At 36.5% G+C, this 22,341-nt stretch overlaps 1 protein-coding gene across 1 annotated transcript in view; it reads left to right on the top strand.

Moving 5' to 3' along the window:
- CCDC88C (coiled-coil domain containing 88C) overlaps positions 1 to 22,341 on the top strand; it is a 109,061-nt gene that overhangs the window by 43,183 nt on the left and 43,537 nt on the right. Inside the window, exons 4-8 of the mRNA XM_058162566.1 lie at positions 2,508 to 2,577; positions 8,957 to 9,015; positions 11,963 to 12,046; positions 13,933 to 14,073; positions 20,059 to 20,243. Coding sequence (XP_058018549.1) covers positions 2,508 to 2,577; positions 8,957 to 9,015; positions 11,963 to 12,046; positions 13,933 to 14,073; positions 20,059 to 20,243 — 539 coding nt within the window. The remainder of the gene's footprint in view (positions 1 to 2,507; positions 2,578 to 8,956; positions 9,016 to 11,962; positions 12,047 to 13,932; positions 14,074 to 20,058; positions 20,244 to 22,341) is intronic.

Below are 22,341 nucleotides of genomic sequence, written 5' to 3'. Positions count from 1 at the left end.
TTGATTAAATAAAGTACTTTGTCAGTTGCCAGCTTTCAGTGAGTGCAAACTGAATTAAAACATTCAAATATCTTACTAATCTGTTGAGACTTTTACATTTCTAGAAAGATGAATTGCATTTTAACCATCTATACGTAACTTTAAGTGACAGAAATTTAATATGTTATATTTTCTTATTACCAATTACAATAGAGAAACCATCAGTGGACTATGTGACAATATAATCCTAATAAACTCTAGGGTAATTTGCCTGGAGAGCATTATAAACATGAATAATTGGTTGCATATGAGTTGATATTATGGTGAAAATGATCAGAATTGTTTTTATAAATTTCCAGTTGGGCAATACATTGATAAAATATGCTGCTGGCAATGTATTTGCTTCATTGGATTTGTATATCTAATACTAGATATTCTCAATGATGGGTAAAGCTGATCTCAGTTATAGAGAGATTCTATTAGCAAACTAGTTTAAATTAGTTTAAACTAGTTAAATTAGAACTGAATATCCAAACCTCACCCACATATGCTTCAAGATCCATCACAGCCTTTAACCCTCTCATTTCATAATATCCCAAGATTGTTCAAGTGTGCTATAAATACTGAATCATAATAGCTTTGTCAGTTTAAGGGCACTAATAATAGCAATAGAACTTAGACTTATATAGTGCTTCACAGTGCTTTACAGCTGTCTCTAAGTGGTTTTTATAGAGTCAGCATATTTCCCCCAACAATCTGGGTCCTCATTTTACCGACCTCGGAAGGATGGAAGGCTGAGTCAACCTTGAGCCTGGTGAGACGAACTGCTGGCAGCCAGCAGCCGGCAGAATTAGCCTGCAGTTTACCTTGTAAATAAAATCTGATTCCTAAAATGTGTGTTATATTTTGAATTTGTACCTCTTGAAATCCTTGCTGAACAAGATGTGAATTTTAATTATTGATGTTGAATTACCATTAGAATCTGTGAGCAGGAAGAATGTTCTTCTTTTCAAGAATTATCCATAAATATCAAAATGTTTGCCATTTAGCTCAAGTAACAGTAAAATCATTGGTAGTGCCAATGATAGAGCCAAATGCTGAAATTAGCCAAACATTGACTTTGTGGGGAAAATAGTAGAGCATGATATTCTGCAAGTTTAATAAAGGGGCTCATTTATTTTGTGGGCTTTCCACAATTCCCGTAATAGTTCAAATGAAAATTGGATAGTCCCTCTGAGTTACATGTTCTCCTTGCTGTTTGTTTGCTAACTCTGCCCTGTGGCTATTTAAAAATTCTATCACCCCCACTACTAACCCAATTTATACAAAGCTGAGGCTGACTTTGAAGAAAGTTTGCTAAACAAATGTTACTTCTTTAACTCTGACACCGATTGACCCTGACAAGTCATATCTAAATTGGAAGGAGGAAGATAGGGCTCTCATTGTATCTTCCTCTTCCATTTAAATTGTTCATGCCTAGTATAATGGCTTCTTGATTAGGATTTTTTTAAAAAAAGATTCCTATCAAGCTAAATAACAGGAAGAGGAATAAATCAGAATAACAAAAGGGGGGAAAGACATGAGTTTATATTGTGAATAAAATAACTCCAACTTTGAAAAAAATTGGTTTCAATTTCTTTTCCTTCACTCCGTCAAAACAAAACAAAAAGCACGGTAATTTGACAACCCACACACCCATTGCTACACATCAGGTGTAAATTCATCCTTCCAGGGTCATATAATAGTTTTGGCCATTCCCTACATTCTTGATAGCCTGATAAATTACATATATTGGGGATATAATCAAGAGGAATATAGACACCTTGCTTTGTGTGCTAGACTTCCCTCTAAAGAAACTACCAGAAATAGTCTTAATACTAATCAAAAAGTGTCTTACAAGAGTTTTAAAAAGTTCAGTGATACTTTTACAAAAAATTATGAGTTTTTCTACCAATATGAGAAGTCAAGCACACAGAAATTGCAGGATAGCAAATCCCACTGGAAACAAAAAAATCCTAGCTCTGCCTGTACATTTGATGTACTGTAACCATTCCCATTTATATCAGGGCCTCCTGTGACTTCACCCCTTCAGAAAATTGCCTATCCCTGTCGTAAAGAAAGAATCATTTCCCTGAATGAAGGAACTGGTTACGTGAACCAAAGAAAAGAAGTGGCTGTTTCAAAGAGAGTGGTGCATGGTCCATGAACAACATGGTTGTTATAAAGCTTCTTTATGAAATAGAAAGCAATGCACAATCCTTTTTGAAGGTTTTCCAAAGAGTAGGAATAGAAATTGGATACATTTCATTTCAGCATACAAATGCTTATATACTTCCCCAAATTCCCCAAATATAATTCCCCAAATTAATAACGTGCGGATGTACTATAAATGATCTTCATATGCAGTTTAATACATGATTCAATCAGGTTAATTTCTTTTCAAAGTTAAAGATTTTTTTTGTGTCATTTAGACAAGTGACATTTAATGACAATTTCTTTCAAGTTTGTACTTCTTTCCATTTTTTTAGGAAGTCCTCCAGCAACTGATCATAATGAATTTGCCAAATGTCTTAACAATTGGCAAAGATCCTCTCTCTGGTGAGTACCTTGGCAACATCATGGCCCCTTTTACTTTAAGCTAAATGTTTTATTATATAACTGTATAACCACATAAATGTTTTATATGAATGTTGTCAGGGTTCCAATTAACATACCTACAGCAAACAAAACTCCAAGGCAGGTAGATTCTTCAAAGAATAGTTTTATTGGAGATATCATATTGGCACAAGCTGGTGAAAATTAACTCTAAACCTGCGTTTTTTATCTAAATTAAAAGTAGAAGTTTTTCACTTTCTCAAAACAATCAGTCTATACAGCCCAATTGCTAGGTGACTTCACTCCCCTCCTTCCAAGCACCTGCTGGAATGTCCTTGGTTCCCAATTTTATTTTGGCTACAAACCCCAGCTATCTCTACTCTTCCCTCCCTATCCCTTAGCTCCAGCTGTGGCAGCACTGAAGCCTCACAATGGCCTCAGTCAGGTCAGCTTCAGGGTTGACAAATGTTTTATTACATATAATTTAACATTAATTTGGCAATGAAGAACAGAGTAGGCAGAATAACAGCACAAATTAAAAATGGTGTATGTGCATGTATACTGTTTCCATCAAACAATAGAGACCTGTGCCCTAAGAGTCATTTGGGGTGATGTGATTTCCTGTATGTCAGCATTGTTTTACTGCAGTCATCCCAAAAATGAGACCAAGGGACTGCGGAGTTGTGATTTTAGCTGCAGCTCTTCTTCCCTGCTGTTTGCTGCCAGCTTAGGCAGCAGAGGGAATGTCTATGTCTAAAGACAGGTTACCATGGCAATTTTTTTTGCCCTTCTGTATTTTTTTCTGTAGGATTTTCTGCAGTGTCAGATATATTTTCCAGGGCTTGAAAAACAGGAAACTCTTTCCTTAAAATTATGTTTTAGATACAAGCATATAGTCTAAGTTGTCAGTAATAGGCATATTAGAATAGAATAGAATAGAATTTTTTATTGGCCAAGTGTGATTGGACACACAAGGAATTTGTCTTGGTGCATATGCTCTCAGTGTATATAAAAGAAAAGATACGTTCATCAAGGTACAACATTTACAACACAATTGATGGTCAATATATCAATATAAATCATAAGGATTGCCAGCAACAAGTTATAGTCATACAGTCATAAGTGGAAAGAGATTGGTGATATTACACTGATAAGTACCTAATTTTTCAAAGAAAATAGTACAGGTAGTCCTGAACCACTTACTTAACCATTGTTTAAAGTTACGATGGCACTGAAAAAAGTGACTTATTATCAGTTCTTGCACTTACAAACATGGCTATGTTCCTGCAGTCACATGATCAAAATTCATGTGCTTGGCAGCAAGCATCTACTTACAATGGCTACAGTGTTCTGGGATCATGTGATCACCATTTGCAACCTTCCCAGGGGGCTTCTAACAAGCAAAGTCAGTGGGGGAAGCCAGATTGCTTAATGGCTGTGTGATTTGCTTAATGACCACAGCAAAAAAAATTGCAAAGTTGGACATGACCGCCTCATTTAATGACCCTGTTGCTTAGCAACAGAAATTCTTACCTGGGGTGTGTGTAAGAGAGCCCTATACGGAATGTTTCCTAATACAAATTAGCATAAAGAACTTTTCTGCATCTTCAGGTAAAATTTTACCTTTTTTTTTTTTTTTAATAAATAATTTTTTTACTTCCATTTTTCAACATCATATTTATGTACAAACTATTATCCATCCTTAATCATTAATTTTTATTTATTACTAATTCAGGCCTGCCCGACTGCCACTTCCTTTCTACACAATTTCCCTCTCTACCCTCTACTACTTTCCCTTCCTTCATCCCCTTCACTTTACTACTTCCTCTCCTTCTCCACTCCTCCTTCTCTACACTTTCCTATCTACCCTCCTTCTACTCCTCTCCTCCTTCTCTACACTTTCCTATCTACCCTCCTTCTACTCCTCTCTCCTTTTCTTCCTGAAATGGCAGTCGAGCATCCCCAATATCATTTTAAATTTTTTAATTTCATATCTTCAAAAATTACTGTACATTAATAATCAGTCCATGTATCACTTGTTGATTCATTTTCCCCCCCTTCCCCCCCTCCTCCCCCTTCCCCCCCCCCAGACTTCCCAGAGCAAATACTGGGTATTATAACCAACAATCACAAGCTAATTTTACCTTTTCTAATAATGGGCTACGGGGTACTGAGCAATATTTTTGGTCAATATTTGATGATGAGAAGGTGGTTCAACTACAAGGCTCACAAGGTTTCATCCATCAAGGTGGTATTATCATAATTTCAACTAGATGTTCTACTCTTGCTTTCCCACAGGAGAAAGATATACATTTTAATCTGAAAATTCAATTTTGAATCATGGCTCACCTGACAACATACTCATACAAAAATAATGGCAACCCTTGTAATGCCAACATTTAGTTGATTGCCTGGGCTTCAGAGCTAAGCAGAATTGTACCTGGTTACTACTTGGATATGCTAACAAATTGCTAGCATTATAGGCTGACTTCAAAAATTAAGCCTTATTTTTAAAGCCCAATAAAATACTGAACGTAACTTGTAGACTCAATTCTGCTTTGTAATTCATATGTCGTACAAGAACTTCTATTAATAGATGTGAGATGGTGGGAAATGCACAGGAACATGTAAATACACATAAACACACCCACACAGAGTTACTTCTACAAGGTAAATTCAAGTCAGTAATCTGTTCTTATTTCTTATTATACAGTGGCCTTAGCTTAACAAACTAGTACAAATATAAATATACATGTACACACACACACACACACACACACACAGCTTTTTTTTACAGAGAGGGAGGGAGGGAGGGAGAATATGTATGTTATAAACTCTCTTCATGAGTGTAGCTGACTCCTTTAGCAATTGTAGTTCTTGATAACACACTGCAGTCCATAAACCCTGGAACATCAGCAATCTCTCCCATGGCCTAACACAGTGATGGCTAACCTTTTCCGGACCAAGTGCCCAAAGGGTGCACGTGCACGTGCAAATGCGCACATGCTTGCCCGAATCCCCAAAATGCAATGTGTACTCCTATGTATGTGCGCGTACCTTCCGCATTCGCCCCGCCTCCCCATGCATGCGTGCACGTGCAGCCCCCTGCATGTGCCTGCCCGCATGCATGTGCAGCCCCCCCATGTGCATCCCCATGCACACGTGCAAGCCCCCCATGTGAACCCTGGCCCCTACACATGCACAGCAGAGACCCGAAGACCAGCTGGCCAGCAGGAGGCACAGTGGAGCTGAGGCAATAGCTCATGTGCCCACAGAGAGGGTGCTGCTCTGGCACGTGTGCCATAGGTTCGCCATCAAGGGCCTAACAGATTTGATGATGAGAAGGTGGTTCAACTACAATAATACAAGGGCCATATAGATTTAAACTCAATGTAATTCGCTCTAATCTTAATTTCAGGAAATATGACTTTTGCAATAGTAAATGTCTGGAACAATCTACCGGATCCTGTTGTTAGTCTCTCTAATCCCCATACTTTTTACCGTAAACTGTCTACCATGGACCTTTCATGTTTCTTAAGAAGTCCCTAAGGGGGCGTGCACAAGCCTACCATCCCTGTCCTACTGTTCCCAATTATATGTAATCATTCTGTGTGTTTATGGCTATGTTTTGCCAATTTATATCCTTTTTTGTGTGTGTGCTAAAAATTTTTCATGTGTCCATGTCTGTGTCTACTCTGTTACTTGTTTTCTTGTATTTGTTGACAAATAAATAAATAAATAAATAAATAAATGTTGCAAAGCACTGTTTCAAATGCTTTGTGCAGTGGTAATATACTACAAAGAGTCTTCCTAAAGTGGTATCTTAGCCAGTTTTTCTTTATGTAGCTTGCATTTCTCTTGACCCTTTGCTAGTAATTTCTTTGGCTACAGAGGTGCCACAAAATGCTTTCCAGTATATAACAGCTCAGAAGTTACGGTCTCCATGCTAAACTAATGGATTGTTTTGAACTATTGCTGAGAAGTGACGCAGAGAAAAGACACTGCAACAAGACTGACTTGTCCTAGAGCAGGATAGATTGACTACTTCATTTGATAACACTGGCAATATCAGCAAAAGGAGTAGTGGTCTGATTGATACAGAAGGCAAAGCATTGAACATTTATTGATAAAGCATTTCAGTTAATTTTGGCAACACTAATTGAACGATGTTTATAATAATGTCATCTATCAGACCACACTCAATTAATTGACAGATCCTTCTTAAACCATTCAAATTTACCACTGTTTGTTGTAGTGTAGTGTATAAGATGTAGAAGAATGAGGAAATTAATCAAGTAAATATTGGATTTTTCATTCCTTTTTTAAAAAATAGGTTTAAGTCTATTCAATCCATAATTTCTATGAAAACAAACTTTTCACCCAGCAAACTGAGTGCATCAAATGTCTTAACTTTAAAACAGTGTTTCCAACCATTCTTTTCTTGTTTATTCTCCTAATCTTATTTCTTTGTCATTTTATCTTTGTGTTGTGCTGTAATCACTTTGCTGCCTTCCACAAAATCTTACCATCTGTTTCTACCCTATTTCTCACACTGTGAGAGTGGGGGCCCTTCTCTGGTTTTATACTATAGAAAAGCTTCTAGACTAGATTTTATTCCCTAAAGATCTAAAGACCTTAGCCCATTGTGGGGAGCAGATGGTTGTACTACAAATCCTTCCATTTTAATTACCTAGTTAGCTAGTGTGAAAGCAGCTGCCTTGGAATTTTTGGAAAAGGAAAATGGCACTGAGTTAATTTTTAAAGCACTGATGGTCTTGTAGGAGACCCCATTCTTCAAATTTAAAAGATGGAGCATTCTGTGGTCCCTTCAGTTCACAATCCATTGTGGCAATCCATTTCTGCAGGGAAGATAGTTTTTACTTCATCAGATGTAAAAACTGGACTCTGATTCATATATAGTTAAAAGCCTGGGAGTTTGTGAAGCAGAGATGTAAGCAAAAAAGGAAGGACCTAAGAGATGATGCATATAATGCTGCTGAATAAATTATTAATGGAAAACATAATCAAAATGTGTGCTACCCTTTTCATATAGAATGTAAATGCATAAGAATTACTTCAATACTATTCAAAGGACATGTGCTTTTTTGCTTTTTGAAACTTATAGCCAGAATCCTCATTTAAATAATGACATAATTTGCTGAACCTGTTAAACCAAGTTTCTCTTTCACAGTCTCCTTACAAACCTGCTAACTATTACAGTAGTAATGCCAGAATGATGTCTGGAAGGAATTATCTAGTTTTCCCTAAATATATATTTGAAGTTAAGAAAGAAAAAGAATGCATTGTGGGTGGGAGGGGGGGAGAAAAAGAAAGAAAGAAAGAAAGAAAGAAAGAAAGAAAGAAAGAAAGAAAGAAAGAAAGAAAGAAAGAAAGAAAGAACAGGCAGATACAGTGAGTAATCATTTTTAGAGACAACAGATTTTTCTATTGAGTGAAACCTCAAGCCACAATGGTTATGTGGTACCCATTAATTCTGTGTCAGATGGGGGTATTTCATCTTTGTCCCCATCATGCCCATCTATTCAGTATTTAGTATTTAGTAGAGAAAGCTAAAAATAAAAACAGCTATCTTTTCTAAAACAAGTGAAAGGGTAAATGTTGAAATAGTGACTAGCTTCTAGTGTTCTTTTTAAGGTGACCTAGAGGGAAACAGAAGAATTGTCATTACATTTACGCCCAGTCCCAGCTCATAAAGGTCTTTTGCTCAATGACTTCAGCCTCCTCCCACTATCTCCCAGGAGCATTTAATAGGCACAATTATTTCAGGGAGCATGTGATTGTATTAGCTCGATTGGAACAAGGAGGATGAATTTCAGTCATGCAAAACTAGACATGAAAGAGTAACACATTGTTCCCCCAGAGTAGGTCAATTTACAGAGTCCATTGCTTGGGGAAAAAACAGTTATTTTTAATTCTACATAAAAAAAATTTAACAAAGAAATATTTAACATAACAATTAAATTAGATGTTTGTTATGATTAAAAGATGTTCTGTATGCTGTAATTCAGTTAGTATGGATCATAATGAATTATTTCCAGCCTTTTAATCATACTAAATCAAATTCCATTTATAACATTATACGTTGTTCTAAAACTCAGTTATATAATTTAGGGCAGAAATCTACAGTTATAATTTCAAGTTATAAAGAGTTTATATTCCCTAGCAGAAAAACAAAAATACAACATAAAATCACCTTGTATGTGATCCAAATTTAAGGATTTGCAGTCTCCTAAACAGCAGTTTGCCACTGATTTTAAATTGGACATGATATACTTTTTAAAATAAAAACCTTTATAATTTTTATATTAATAGTCAATTTTTTGCTTCTTTATTATTAATGGTCATTTTTTTTGCTTCTTAGGTAAAAGTATGGATGAAATTAAGAAACTGCTACTTTTGGTATTGGGTTGTGCTGTACAGGTAAATTTGGTTTTGATTGCTATTAATTCATTTGAATAAATTATTTTCTTAAGAATTATTACATGAGGCTGTAAGCCATCTTTGGTTAAACCCAGTTTGCAATAATCTCAAAGGAGGCTTTTCCCCCTGAAAAGACAGCTTTACTATGTGTTTTTTTTCCTTGAGGAAGAAATGTTTTTTCCCTGAGGAAGCAGACATTTCGCTTCTCTTCCAAGAAGCTTCATCAGTTCTAATTAATGGTTGGAGGGATGGAAGGATTATAGTTAGAACTAAGCCTTTCATCCACATCCACACACACACTATCCAGCATCTTTGAGACAACTATGACCTGGATGATTAAGAATCTCCATAGTCAGTTTGCAATCCGAGATAATAAATCATTCATAAAATCTCAAAAAACAAAAATATAAACAAAAAGCATCATTCCAGTTCATAGAGATCATAAAGAAACAAAACTTACAGCCCAGCGACCTACTCGTGAGCTTTGATGTCATATCCCTCTTCACCCAAGTGCCAATCAAAGAAGCCTTGACAGCTATCCAAAACAAATATAACCCCCCCAAGCACATCCTAGATCTGACCAACCACTGCCTATCCAACACATACTTCATCTATAACGGACAAAAATACAAACAAATAGAAGGAGCACCCATGGGATCACCCCTCTCACCTGTCATTGCCAACCTCTACATGGAACACTTTGAAACCCAAGCACTAGAAAAATCTGATCACAAACCTAAACTCTGGCTCAGATACGTAGACGACACCTTCATAATCTGGCCACATGGGAGAGAAAAACTTGACAACTTCCTCACACACCTCAATAGCCTACACCCCAAAATACAGTTCACCATGGAAACAGAAGTTAACAACCAACTTCCCTTCCTAGATGTCTTAGTCTACAGGAAACCCAATGGCTCCCTAGGACACACCATCTACCAGAAGAAAACACACACAAACCGCTATCTGCACGCACTCTCACACCACCACCCAGCACAGATCAACTCCGTAGCCAAGACACTCATCTCCAGAACAAAACGCTTAGCTGACGAACAACACCTAAAAACTGAATTACACACTCTCACTAACGTACTAACATCCAATGGATTCCAGAGAAATAAGATTACCAAACTAATCCAAAAAGAACCTCCCACTAAAATCCAAGACAGAGAACAAGAAAACGGCACAGCCCTCCTCCCATATATAAAAGGCACCACAGACAGAATTATCAAGATCCTCCACAAACACAACATCAAGAGAGCATTCTGCACAAACCAAAAAATATCCACCATCCTAAGACAAAATTGAGTTAGAAAATCAAGGAGTATATGAAATCCCATGCACCGCCTGCACCGCCACATACATTGGACAAACCAACAGAAGAATAAGTGCACGCATTGAAGAACACAAGGACTCATTCAAAAAAGAGGAACCAACTTCTTCCCTGGTCCAACACTTTAAAGCCACAGGACACGATATTGACTTTAAAAAGACCAGAACTATCGCCAAAACGGAACACTTTAACAACAGAATAATCAGAGAAGCCATTGAGATAGAAAAACGCCCACACAGCATGAACAAACGAGATGATACCTCCCGCCTACCAGCCATTTGGAAACCCACCCTTATTGACAAACGAGTCCCTAACCCGAGGAATGACACCAGAACCACACTCACAAGGTCCACACAGGATGTCACCACCACACATCCACCCAGAAAGCAGACCCAAACCCACATTGATCATGAAGCACGACCAAGGACCAGAAGCCAGACCGCAGCTGCAACATTAGCCATTTCAAACCCCTCCAATCCATACATGCAGCAGACTGACACCCACTATGAAGATGTAGCACGACCACGACCACGAAGCCAAACAACAGCAATGCAGCTCACCAGCTCAAATCCCCCTGCAGCTCAGACTAATCTGAGCACAACCAACCAAATATATATTTTCTGAGGTTTTCGCGGGTGTTTGTATGTAGGTCTTTGGTTATTCGGGTTTTCTCCCGCGTAAAATTGGAAGTGTCTTGGCGACGTTTCGACGAAGTCTCATTCCTCATCTTCAGGCTTCAACGTGCTTCTGGGAGCAAGTGTGATTGCAGCTGTTTCTTCCTTTTAACTGCTAGTGGGGTTTGAACTGATTGGGTGGGAGCTTGGCTGTGCTCTGATTGGATGGGTTTTTTTGTGCTCTGATTGGCTGGGGGTGTGTCCTGTTTGGGTGGGGCTTGGTTGTGCTCAGATTAGTCTGAGTTGCAGGGGGATTTGAGCTGGTGAGCTGCATTGCCAAACAACAGCAATGCAGCTCACCAGCTCAAATCCCCCTGCAACTCAGACTAATCTGAGCACAACCAAGCCCCCACCCAAATTTTAAATAGTGTTTATTTATTATATTTATATCATAGTGTTATGTGTATTTTAATATTGGCTGTACACTGCCCTGAGTCCTTCGGGAGATGGTGCGGTATAGAAATGTAATTATAAATAAATAAATAAATAAATGTTATAAGTATTCAGATGCTCTTAGCAGCTTTTACCAGATTTAGACATTCACTCAGTTGTATTATATTTTATTTCCAATTATTCAGTCCCGTGTTAAAGTGCCAAAAGCAATAAGGGTTATGCACAAGAAGAATAGATTAACTGTTATTGGAAAGGTTGTATAATGTGAACACACAATTCTGCTAAAATAACTATGGGAACCAGGATTTAAGGTCAATCTTTTTGTTACGCGGTTAGGACTTCAGCATTTGGAAATAATTTATTAACTACTTAAATCATACTTGACATAAACTTTCTAAATAGTGATGAAATTTCTTACCCCTCCCTAATTGTTACATTAATATATCATTGAACTTCTAAATATTCAGAATAGTAAAAGTGCTTTGTATTTGTGCTCCTGATAAACTTGTGTAGGATGCATTCATTATTATTATTTTTTTGCTTACAGTGTGAAAGAAAAGAAGAATTCATTGAAAGAATAAAGCAGCTAGATATTGAAACTCAAGCCGCAATTGTTTCACATATCCAGGAGGTGACATTCTAATTACCTCAAAGTTCTAATAATGTTTTATAATAAAACTTCCTTTCTGTTGTCCGGATTATGCATTTTCTCCATTCTTTTTTTTTAACCTAGCCTAGCAGTTAATTGTTCTATTGCTACAATTCATTTCATACTCAAAACTATCCTTTTAAAAAAAATGTCAGAGGCCGAATAACACCACCAAGGGTAATGTTATATATCAGTAACCTTTTCTGGACCAAGTGCCCAAAGTGCGTCCAAACCCCTAAAATGCAAAGTGTGTGTGCCCCCTGCACAGCGCTCTGCGCCTTCTGTGCATATGTGGCCCCCTTGCACGCCCCCGCCCTTCTGCACATGCATGCCCCGCCATCCCGCACATGTGCGCGCCGCCTCCACATGCGCCCCACCCCAGCGTGGCAGAGACCCAAAGACCAGCTAGCTGGCGGGAGGTGCGTGCGCATGCGCGGCAGAGCTGAACTGGGGCAACAGTTCACATCCCCACGGGGGGAGGGGACTGTGGGCAACCTCTGGCATGAATGTCATAGGTTCACCATCACGGTTATATATGATCTTCCCACCTGAATGTTGCTTCACCAACATTTAGCTTTTCTTCAGTTATATAATACAAACACATTTTTTCAGTCACCGTATTCTTGTCCTGTAATTCTCATTATTGTATTTATATTCACCTTTTCTCTTGAGAACCCCAGGCAGGGTACATGGGGCGGGGGTGTTTCCCCTCATTTTATCAACCCCAGAGCAACTCAAGCTGGTTTGAGAAAGAGAGTGACTGGCTCAGATTCACCCAATCAGCTCACTACTGAAGTGGAGATTTAAACCCCAGTCTCCTAGTCTAAATTCAACACATTAGCCAGTATATTAAATTGATGATTAATGTTGTTTGCATCAGTATGTTGATTTTTAAAATATTTACCACATCAAGAAAAACTTGCATTGCATGGATGAAGAAATAAGGCCTTACTGCAAAAGTTCAGTATTATTTTTTTTAAATTGTTCTTTGATTTTTAAATTGTTATTCCAAAACTACAGCTATATTTAATTTCATAATGCAAATTTTATTTATTTTGACCACTGGCTATTAGTAGAAAAACAAACCTAGCTTAGAAACACATCCATTTTGACTATTTTATTAGCTGTGCTAAAATCCTGGATTTCTAATTTTCATAGCCATTACATTTTTGTTGAGGAAAATCCAATCAATAGCTTAGAATAAATATAATGTCTTTTCACTAAAATAATGCACATTTCATTTATTGCCTACAACTACCAAGCAGGAGCAGATTAATAGGTTTTCAGTTTGCCTGTAACTTGGATTTGCCAACGTTTTGGGTATCCTTCTCCAGTCTCCTTATTTCCTCACCCAGTTATTGTTTCCTGCTGTTGGAAGTCAAAGTGATCGGATTTGGGAAGAATAATTTGATAAATCAAGATAAAAGTATTCCTATTGGCATAAACAAGTATTACAACCGTTTATCATAAATTATACCGAAAAGTTATTAGAAATTAATTTACTTAGTTGGCATTCTTAAACATCACTATGAGAACAACAGTGTGTACATTGCAACTTAAGCGTGACAGTCTGGGCAGGGATAACACATGCAAATGGTTTGCAAAAATAGAGTAAGCCAAAAGAAAAGATCATGGTGAAAAAATCTTAATAAGTCTTTCCATCATTAAAAGTGGGCTGCCAAACAGCACACAGTGATCTGGTACAATTTCTTATGCAAGCTAGTGGGTGTGACTAACAAATCTCTGCAGTTTGGTCTACTGTTTATTTATTATACCAAGGCCAGGATCAGACTTGTTGGCTGATTCATCTATTATTCATACCTAACAATAAACAAACGTTCATGGCCTTTTACCTTTCTTACTTTCAGGTAACCCATAATCAAGAGAATGTATTTGACTTGCAGTGGTTAGAGTTACCAGCTATGGCTCCAGAAGAACTAGAGTCTCTTTCCAGAAATATGGTTTTTCACCTTAAGAGGCTGATTGATGAGAGAGATGAGTGCACTGAGGTATGTATTAATATGCTGGCATCTTTTGGACTTTCCTTTTGTCTTAACCCTGTACTCTCATATTGGATTGTTTCATTGTTTCTCAAATAGCAGCTTTTCATAAAATAAATACTGTATTTTTCGGAGTATAAGATGCACCTTTTCCCCCCCTAAAAGAGGGTGAAAATTTGGGTGCGTTTTATACACCAAATGTAGCCTCGCCCACCCACTGGCCCCCACCCTTTGGCCTCTGCCTCCCAGCAATTTACCTCCTTGTAGCAAACAGCAAGAATAAACAGCCCATTTCAGCTTCAGCACAGCCTAATTAGCACAAGTTAATTGTCTCTTGGATTGGCCTCCCAACTCTCAGCTGTTTCAGGCTGCAGGGATTGTCTGTTGTGTCTCGTCCGATCTCACCACCACAGCCGGGGTCTGCTTATCTGCTTCCGAACGCTGAAGAATGTCCTAGCATGCCTCCCGGCCCCAGCCCTGGCTCCATGCCCAGACAGGCTGAGGAGGGGGCATCTCCCGGCCCCAGCCCTGGCTCCATGCCCAGACAGGCTGAAGAAGAGCAAGTATCTCCAGCCCCCAGCTCTGGCTCCATGCCCAGGCAAACGGAGCAACTAGTCCCCTCCCCCTCCTCCACAGCATGTGAGCCTGAGGAAGGTCAATTACCAACAGCTGCCGACTGAGTGACCTCGTCAGAAGAGTTGATAGACGGAGGCAACAGAAGGAAGGGAGGGGCAGGCCTGGATAAGTGCTGAGTCATGGAGCCACACCCCATGGCCTATATAAAGGATCTGCTTTCTGGCATTCTCTGAGTCAGGCAAAGTCTAAACATATCTTGCTGAAGTCACTTTCTGGTCTCCTGCCTGCCCTGAGGACTTTGCTAGGACTTTGGCAGAGCTGCAGAGGCACACCTGATTCGGATTTCCCTGACCCGGCCGTCAGCGGAGGAGTGGGACATGACATTGTCATTGCCTATTGCTGCGGGCCTCTACTGATTGCTGCAAGGAGGTAAATTGGTGGGAGCAGTTTTTTTTTCTTGTGCTAATCAAGCTATGCTGAAAACGAAAATGAAAGCAGGCTGTTTGCTGTTTGCTGCAATGAGGCAAAATTGCTGGGAGGCAGAGGCAGATTTCTTTTTCTTGTTTTCCTCACCAAAAAAGGTAGGTGCATCTTATAGTCCAGAGCATCTTATACTCCGAAAAATACAGTATATTAAAATTAAGACACCCTTTTATTTTTTCTCTTTTATTTTTTGCAAAATTAATATAAAACAAGTAGTAGTATTCTTTTCGCCTGCTTATAATATTAACATTAAGAAGTTAAAATCTGGTAAAATTAAAGATTCCTTTAAGTTAACTCTGACTCCTAGTTGGCACCTGGTTTAGGAGGATTTTGCATTGTTTACTCTCCTGCATTTGAGACATTCTGTACGTTCCTTAAATTTATCACTTATTCTCTATAATAAAAGGCTTCCCTAACTTATTTTCACTCACCATTTTTTATCTGTGAATTGAGACAGAACATTTGCCTTTGATATCAGCTTTTTTTTTTTTTTAATTGAAAGAGTTTTAAAAAAACAAAAACATTTTCCCCCCTTTTTTCCCCCTCCCTCCCAAAAAAAACAAAACACCCCCTCCTCCCCACCCCCGGCTTCCGGGTCAATCACAAGGTAAAGTCCAATCCAAATAACCACATCCAAAGCTTTTCGTCTCCCAACCCCTCCCATTACATAAAATAACTTTCTAATTATTCAAAGGCAATCTGATATTTCTTAATCTGATATCTGTTTTGTAGATAATCAATCCATTTTTCCATTCAATTAAATATCTTTCCTGCGTATTGTCTTTTAAAACGCTGAGATTTTAGCCATCTCAGCCAAATTAATAACTTTCAATATCCATTCTTCTATTGTAGGTATCTCTTCTTTCTTCCAGTATTGTCCAATCAACAGTCTTGCTGCTGTTATTAAATTCAAAATCAATTTAGTCTCAATCCCTGTACAATCCATTATAATTCCCAAAAGGAAAAATTGTGGCAGGAACTTTATCTTCTTCTTCAGTACATTTTGAATAATCCACCAAATTCTTATCCAAAAGACCTTAATTTTCTTGCAAGTCCACCAAATATGAAAATATGTAGCATCATCACAATCACACCTCCAACATTTCGCTTGGATATTAGGATACATACATGATAATTTTTTGGGATCTAAATGCCATCTATAAAACATCTTATAAAAATTTTCCCTTAAATTCTGTGCTTGTGTAAACTTAACATTTCTAACCCAGATTTTCTCCCATGTTTCCAACATTATTGGTTCCTGAATATTCTGTGCCCATTTTATCATACAATCCTTTACCAAATCCTTTTCCGAATCTATTTCAAGCAACACATTATACAATCTCTTTATATGCTCCTGGGTCTGATTTCTAATTTGCTTTATTAAATTTTCCTCCTTTGCATTATACCAATTTTTGATCTTCTTTCCATCTAGCACTTATTTGCCCATATTGAAACCAAGTATAATTCCTCCCTTCTTCATTTAATACCTGTAATGATTTTAATTGCAATCTACCTCCTTCAGCATACAAAAGTTCTTTATATGTAATCATTTCCTGTTTCTGTTCTATATTTATATTCTCTATTGCATGTCTAGGGCTCGCCCATATAGGAATCTTGTTATCTAATTAATAGGAATATTTATTCCAGACCATAAAGAGCACTTCTCAACACATGATTCTTAAAAGCCCTATCCACTTTTTTCCATAAAATAAGTACGCATGCCATCCATATAACAAGTCATAACCTTCTATATTCAAAATTCTTTCCTCTGTTAAGTTAAACCAGTCACTTATTACTGAAAGGGTTACTGCTTCATAATATAGTTTAAAGTTAGGCATTCTTAAACCACCTCTTTCCCGTGAATCCTGTATTATTTTCATTTTAACCTCGCCTTTTACCCTGCCATATAAATTTATTAATCCCACTCTGCCAATCTTCCAAATTTTATCCTTTTTAATTATAGGTATCATCTGGAACAGAAACAAAATCTAGGTAACACATTCATTTTAATAGCAATCCTTCCCAATAGGGATAACTGCAATTTCTTCCAGCCACTCATATCATTCTGAACTTTTGCCATAGCAAGTCATAATTATTCTTATAAAGTTTCTTGTTCGATGAGCTAATATAGACCCTAAATATTTAACCTTTTTACTACCTCAAATCCTGTCATTTCCTCTAGTTTTTGTTTCTGTTGTATAGACATATTTTTAATTATCACTTTTGTTTTATTCTGATTTATTTTAAATCCTGATACCTTTCCATATTTATCAATTACTTCCAACAAAATCTACTTGAATTTATAGGATTCGTTAACGTAACCACTACATCATCTGCAAAAGCTCTAACTTTGTACTCATATTGTCTAATCTTAATTCCTCTATTTTCATTAATTCTCGTATTTTATCTAATAATGGTTCCAGAGTCAAAACAAACAATAATGGTGATAAGGGACATCCCTGTCTTGTTCCTTCGCAATCTTAATAACTTCTGTCAAACTACCATTTACTATAATCTGTGCTGTTTGCTCTCCATAAATCGCTTTAATTATTCTAATAAAACAGTCTCCAAATTGCATTTTCTCTATTAATTTAAAATAAAAATCCCAATGCAATCCATCAAAAGCGTTCTCTGCATCCAAAAAATAAGTGCCGCTGAAGTATTCTTCTTTTCCAAATATTCCAATATATTAATAATCTGTCTAACATTATTCCTCATCTGCCTCCCTTTTATAAAACCAGATTGATCAGTATGAATTCTTTGTTGTAAAACTATCATTAATCTATTTGCTATTATTTTACAAAATCTTATAATCATTATTTAAAAGTGAAATCGGCCTATAGTTACCAGGTTTAGAGCAGTCTTGCTCCTCTTTGGTATCAGTGAAATAAAAGATGTTTTCCATGACGGGGTATTCCCACTCCTAATTGTATCTGATTAAATAATTCTTTAAGTGGGCCTAATATTTCATCCTGTGTTTTTATAATAAGTTGCTGTAAGACCATCTGTACCAGGGTTTTCCCATTTTAATTGTTTAATTGCCTCCACTATTTCTCCAGTAGCTATCGGCGGTTCAGCTCCTCCTCTGTTCTAATGTTAGAATATTCACCTTATAATCTTTCAAATAATCATAAATGTCCCTATCAATATTTTGTCTTTTGCATATAGTGCAGTATAAAATTCTGAGAATGCCTTTTAATTTTATCCTGTTGGTATATCTCTTTACCTTTATATTCTATTTTTGTATGACACGTGCTTTTCTGTTTCTTCCTTAAATTATATGCCAACCATCTCCCAGGTTTATTTGCATTACAAAAGGTATTATGTTTAGCATATTGTATATTCGTTGCCACCTGGTCTGCCATTAACATATTAAATTGACTCTGTAATATTTTTATAGCCTCTTTAAGTTTATGATCTTGTGGGTTTTGAATTAATAACTGTTGCTTCCTTTGAATTTCTTCTTCCAAATATCTACGCTGCCTTTGTTTATTATTCCTTTGCCTGTTGTCCAAATAAATCAATATCCCTCTAATAAACGCTTTGCTCGCTTCCCACACAGTTCCTATAGGTGTCCCTTTGTACATATTAAAATCAAAAAATTCTTTTAACTGTTTCTTACAATAAGTTACATTATCCTCATATCTAAACAGATTTTCATTCAACCTCCATGTTCTACCACCTTTTTTCCCTTGTAATAATTCCATCCATACTGGGCTATGGTCAGTTAAACACCTCAGAAATATCTTCGTTTTCTTCACCCTAGAAAGCAAGTCATTAGAAATTAAAATAAAATCAATGCGTGAAAAAGATTGATGCCTATCAGAAAAAAAAGTAAAATCTCTCTCATCTGGATTCCGTAACCTCCATATATCTCTAAACTCAAAGTCTTCCATCATTTCAAAAAAGGATTTTGGTAATTTTGCATGTATAGGTATCTTCTTGGAGGAGGTTCTCTTATCCCTTCTTGTATCAATTACTCCATTCCAGTCTCCTAATAAAATAACTTTTTAAATGTTTTTAAAGCCATTGCCCCATGCTATTGTCAGTATATCCTTAGATTTTTTCCCCATAAAAACATGCCTCAGATACACTTAAGTTTTCACTAACATATATGCCCTTATAAGGAAGCACTGTACATTTCAGTAATGCATGGAAAAGAAAATAATAGAAATAGGAAATTCCTAAGATCCCAAACTGAGATTAGGACTTTTAAATTTGTAAATAGTTGAAGAAACTAGAGGGAAATGGTGACATCATAATTCTCAAATTGGATAGTAGCCATCTCCAATGACCATTTCAACATTTCTAATTTGTTTTCTGCAAGGAAAATGCTTCAATCTAGAAATAAGTTTGCATGGTCTTTTATGGATAATTATGTGCCTGTATACATTGTTGCCCGTAGAGGTATTGAGGCACAATATGCACTGGTTCACGATACTAGGGAAAGACAGCTGGCCCCCTATCCTGAAATGTTCAGTTGAGTCAATATTTTTCTTTTAAGGGAGTAAAACCTGTATGAGTACCAATATGAGTATTGTATTTCCTCATATATTTTAAGAAGAAAAATCTTAAGTATATGTAACTGAATTGAAAGCATCTTACTTTCCTGTAATCTTACTGCCTTCTTTTCCTCCCATAAATTCATGTTAGATTTGGGTTACAAATTAATCAAGATGAAGATACGACTCTTTGTTGTAACTCTGTGAAGGAACACATGTTAAATAAATCCAGCATCTTGGGCCTGTTTTGTTAAGAGTTCAATTAAACTTGTTGTAACCTCTTGTATTTGTGTCACACATACACACATACAAAAATTGTATAACAATTTTTATATTTGCCATTTTCGTTTCATTAATCATTTCCTTCTACGAATATATACATATATGTTGCACTTTTCCTCATAACTCTTAGTTTTCATTATTTTCCTTCCAGCTGATTGTAGATCTTACTCAAGACAGAGATTACCTGCAGTCCCAGCAGCCATTGAGTCCTCTAAAAACATCAAGTCCAGCTTCTTCTCCAAATCTTGCCAGCCGTCTCTCCAATGAGGATAAGCAGCATTTGTCCGTGGAGCTTGCAGATGCAAAAGCCAAACTAAGGAGGATCAGGCAGGAGCTGTGAGTAGTAATGCAGAACTCAGCACTTTGGTCTGTACTAGTAGTTTTTCCATTTATAATATCATTTCAGGATAAGACACCATAAAGAACAAAACATTTTTTTTTTTTTTTTTTTTTTTTTTTTTTTTTTTTTTTTTTTTTTTTTTTTTTTTTTTTTTTTTTTTTTTTTTTTTTTTTTTTTTTTTTTTTTTTTTTTTTTTTTTTTTTTTTTTTTTTTTTTTTTTTTTTTTTTTTTTTTTTTTTTTTTTTTTTTTTTTTTTTTTTTTTTTTTTTTTTTTTTTTTTTTTTTTTTTTTTTTTTTTTTTTTTTTTTTTTTTTTTTTTTTTTTTTTTTTTTTTTTTTTTTTTTTTTTTTTTTTTTTTTTTTTTTGTTTTTTTTTTTTTTCGTTTTTTTTTTTTTTTTTTTTTTTTTTTTTTTTTTTTAATTGTTCTTTCTTATTTTACATCTGTCTTCTTCCCCTTGCAGTTTTCTTCTAGTTGGAGTCACATGGTAGAATCTGAATTTCATGGACAGAAAAGTACTTGGGAATAAGCTATGCAAGTTAAGATACAAAATGCAGGCATTTTTTTGTATTTTTGCTCCCTACTATACTCTTTCTTGCAGAAGGTTCACTAGAGCCTCAGGATCTCCTGCTTGAGCAGGAGGATCCTATACAGGGGATCCTATAGGAGCAGGAGCTTCTATACCAAGAATCCTGGTATAGGATCTCCTGCTTGAACAGGGGGTTGGATTAGAAGACCTCCAAGGTCTCTTCCAGCTCTATTCTGATTGAAGGAAAGGATAAGTTTACACTGGTATATCAGAAAATAACTTTTTAAATGTTTTTAAAGCCATTGCCCCATGCTATTGTCAGTATATCCTTAGATTTTTTCCCATACTGTTTTTGTGAAAAACATGCCTCAGATACACTTAAGTTTTCACTAACATATATGCCCTTATAAGGAAGCACTGTACATTTCAGTAATGCATGGAAAAGAAAATAATAGAAATAGGAAATTCCTAAGATCCCAAACTGAGATTAGGACTTTTAAATTTGTAAATAGTTGAAGAAACTAGAGGGAAATGGTGACATCATAATTCTCAAATTGGATAGTAGCCATCTCCAATGACCATTTCAACATTTCTAATTTGTTTTCTGCAAGGAAAATGCTTCAATCTAGAAATAAGTTTGCATGGTCTTTTATGGATAATTATGTGCCTGTATACATTGTTGCCCGTAGAGGTATTGAGGCACAATATGCACTGGTTCACGATACTAGGGAAAGACAGCTGGCCCCCTATCCTGAAATGTTCAGTTGAGTCAATATTTTTCTTTTAAGGGAGTAAAACCTGTATGAGTACCAATATGAGTATTGTATTTCCTCATATATTTTAAGAAGAAAAATCTTAAGTATATGTAACTGAATTGAAAGCATCTTACTTTCCTGTAATCTTACTGCCTTCTTTTCCTCCCATAAATTCATGTTAGATTTGGGTTACAAATTAATCAAGATGAAGATACGACTCTTTGTTGTAACTCTGTGAAGGAACACATGTTAAATAAATCCAGCATCTTGGGCCTGTTTTGTTAAGAGTTCAATTAAACTTGTTGTAACCTCTTGTATTTGTGTCACACATACACACATACAAAAATTGTATAACAATTTTTATATTTGCCATTTTCGTTTCATTAATCATTTCCTTCTACGAATATATACATATATGTTGCACTTTTTCCTCATAACTCTTAGTTTTCATTATTTTCCTTCCAGCTGATTGTAGATCTTACTCAAGACAGAGATTACCTGCAGTCCCAGCAGCCATTGAGTCCTCTAAAAACATCAAGTCCAGCTTCTTCTCCAAATCTTGCCAGCCGTCTCTCCAATGAGGATAAGCAGCATTTGTCCGTGGAGCTTGCAGATGCAAAAGCCAAACTAAGGAGGATCAGGCAGGAGCTGTGAGTAGTAATGCAGAACTCAGCACTTTGGTCTGTACTAGTAGTTTTTCCATTTATAATATCATTTCAGGATAAGACACCATAAAGAACAAAACATTGTGGGGTTGGTTCATTTCTCTCTCCCTCCTACTCGTGCATATAAGAAAACCTCCATACACTATC

This window comes from Ahaetulla prasina, chromosome 1 (genome assembly GCF_028640845.1).
Source record: "Ahaetulla prasina isolate Xishuangbanna chromosome 1, ASM2864084v1, whole genome shotgun sequence".
Taxonomy (NCBI): Eukaryota; Metazoa; Chordata; class Lepidosauria; order Squamata; family Colubridae; genus Ahaetulla; species Ahaetulla prasina.
The sequence above is the reverse complement of the archived record's forward strand: the minus strand, read 5'-3'. Positions and strand labels throughout refer to the sequence as shown.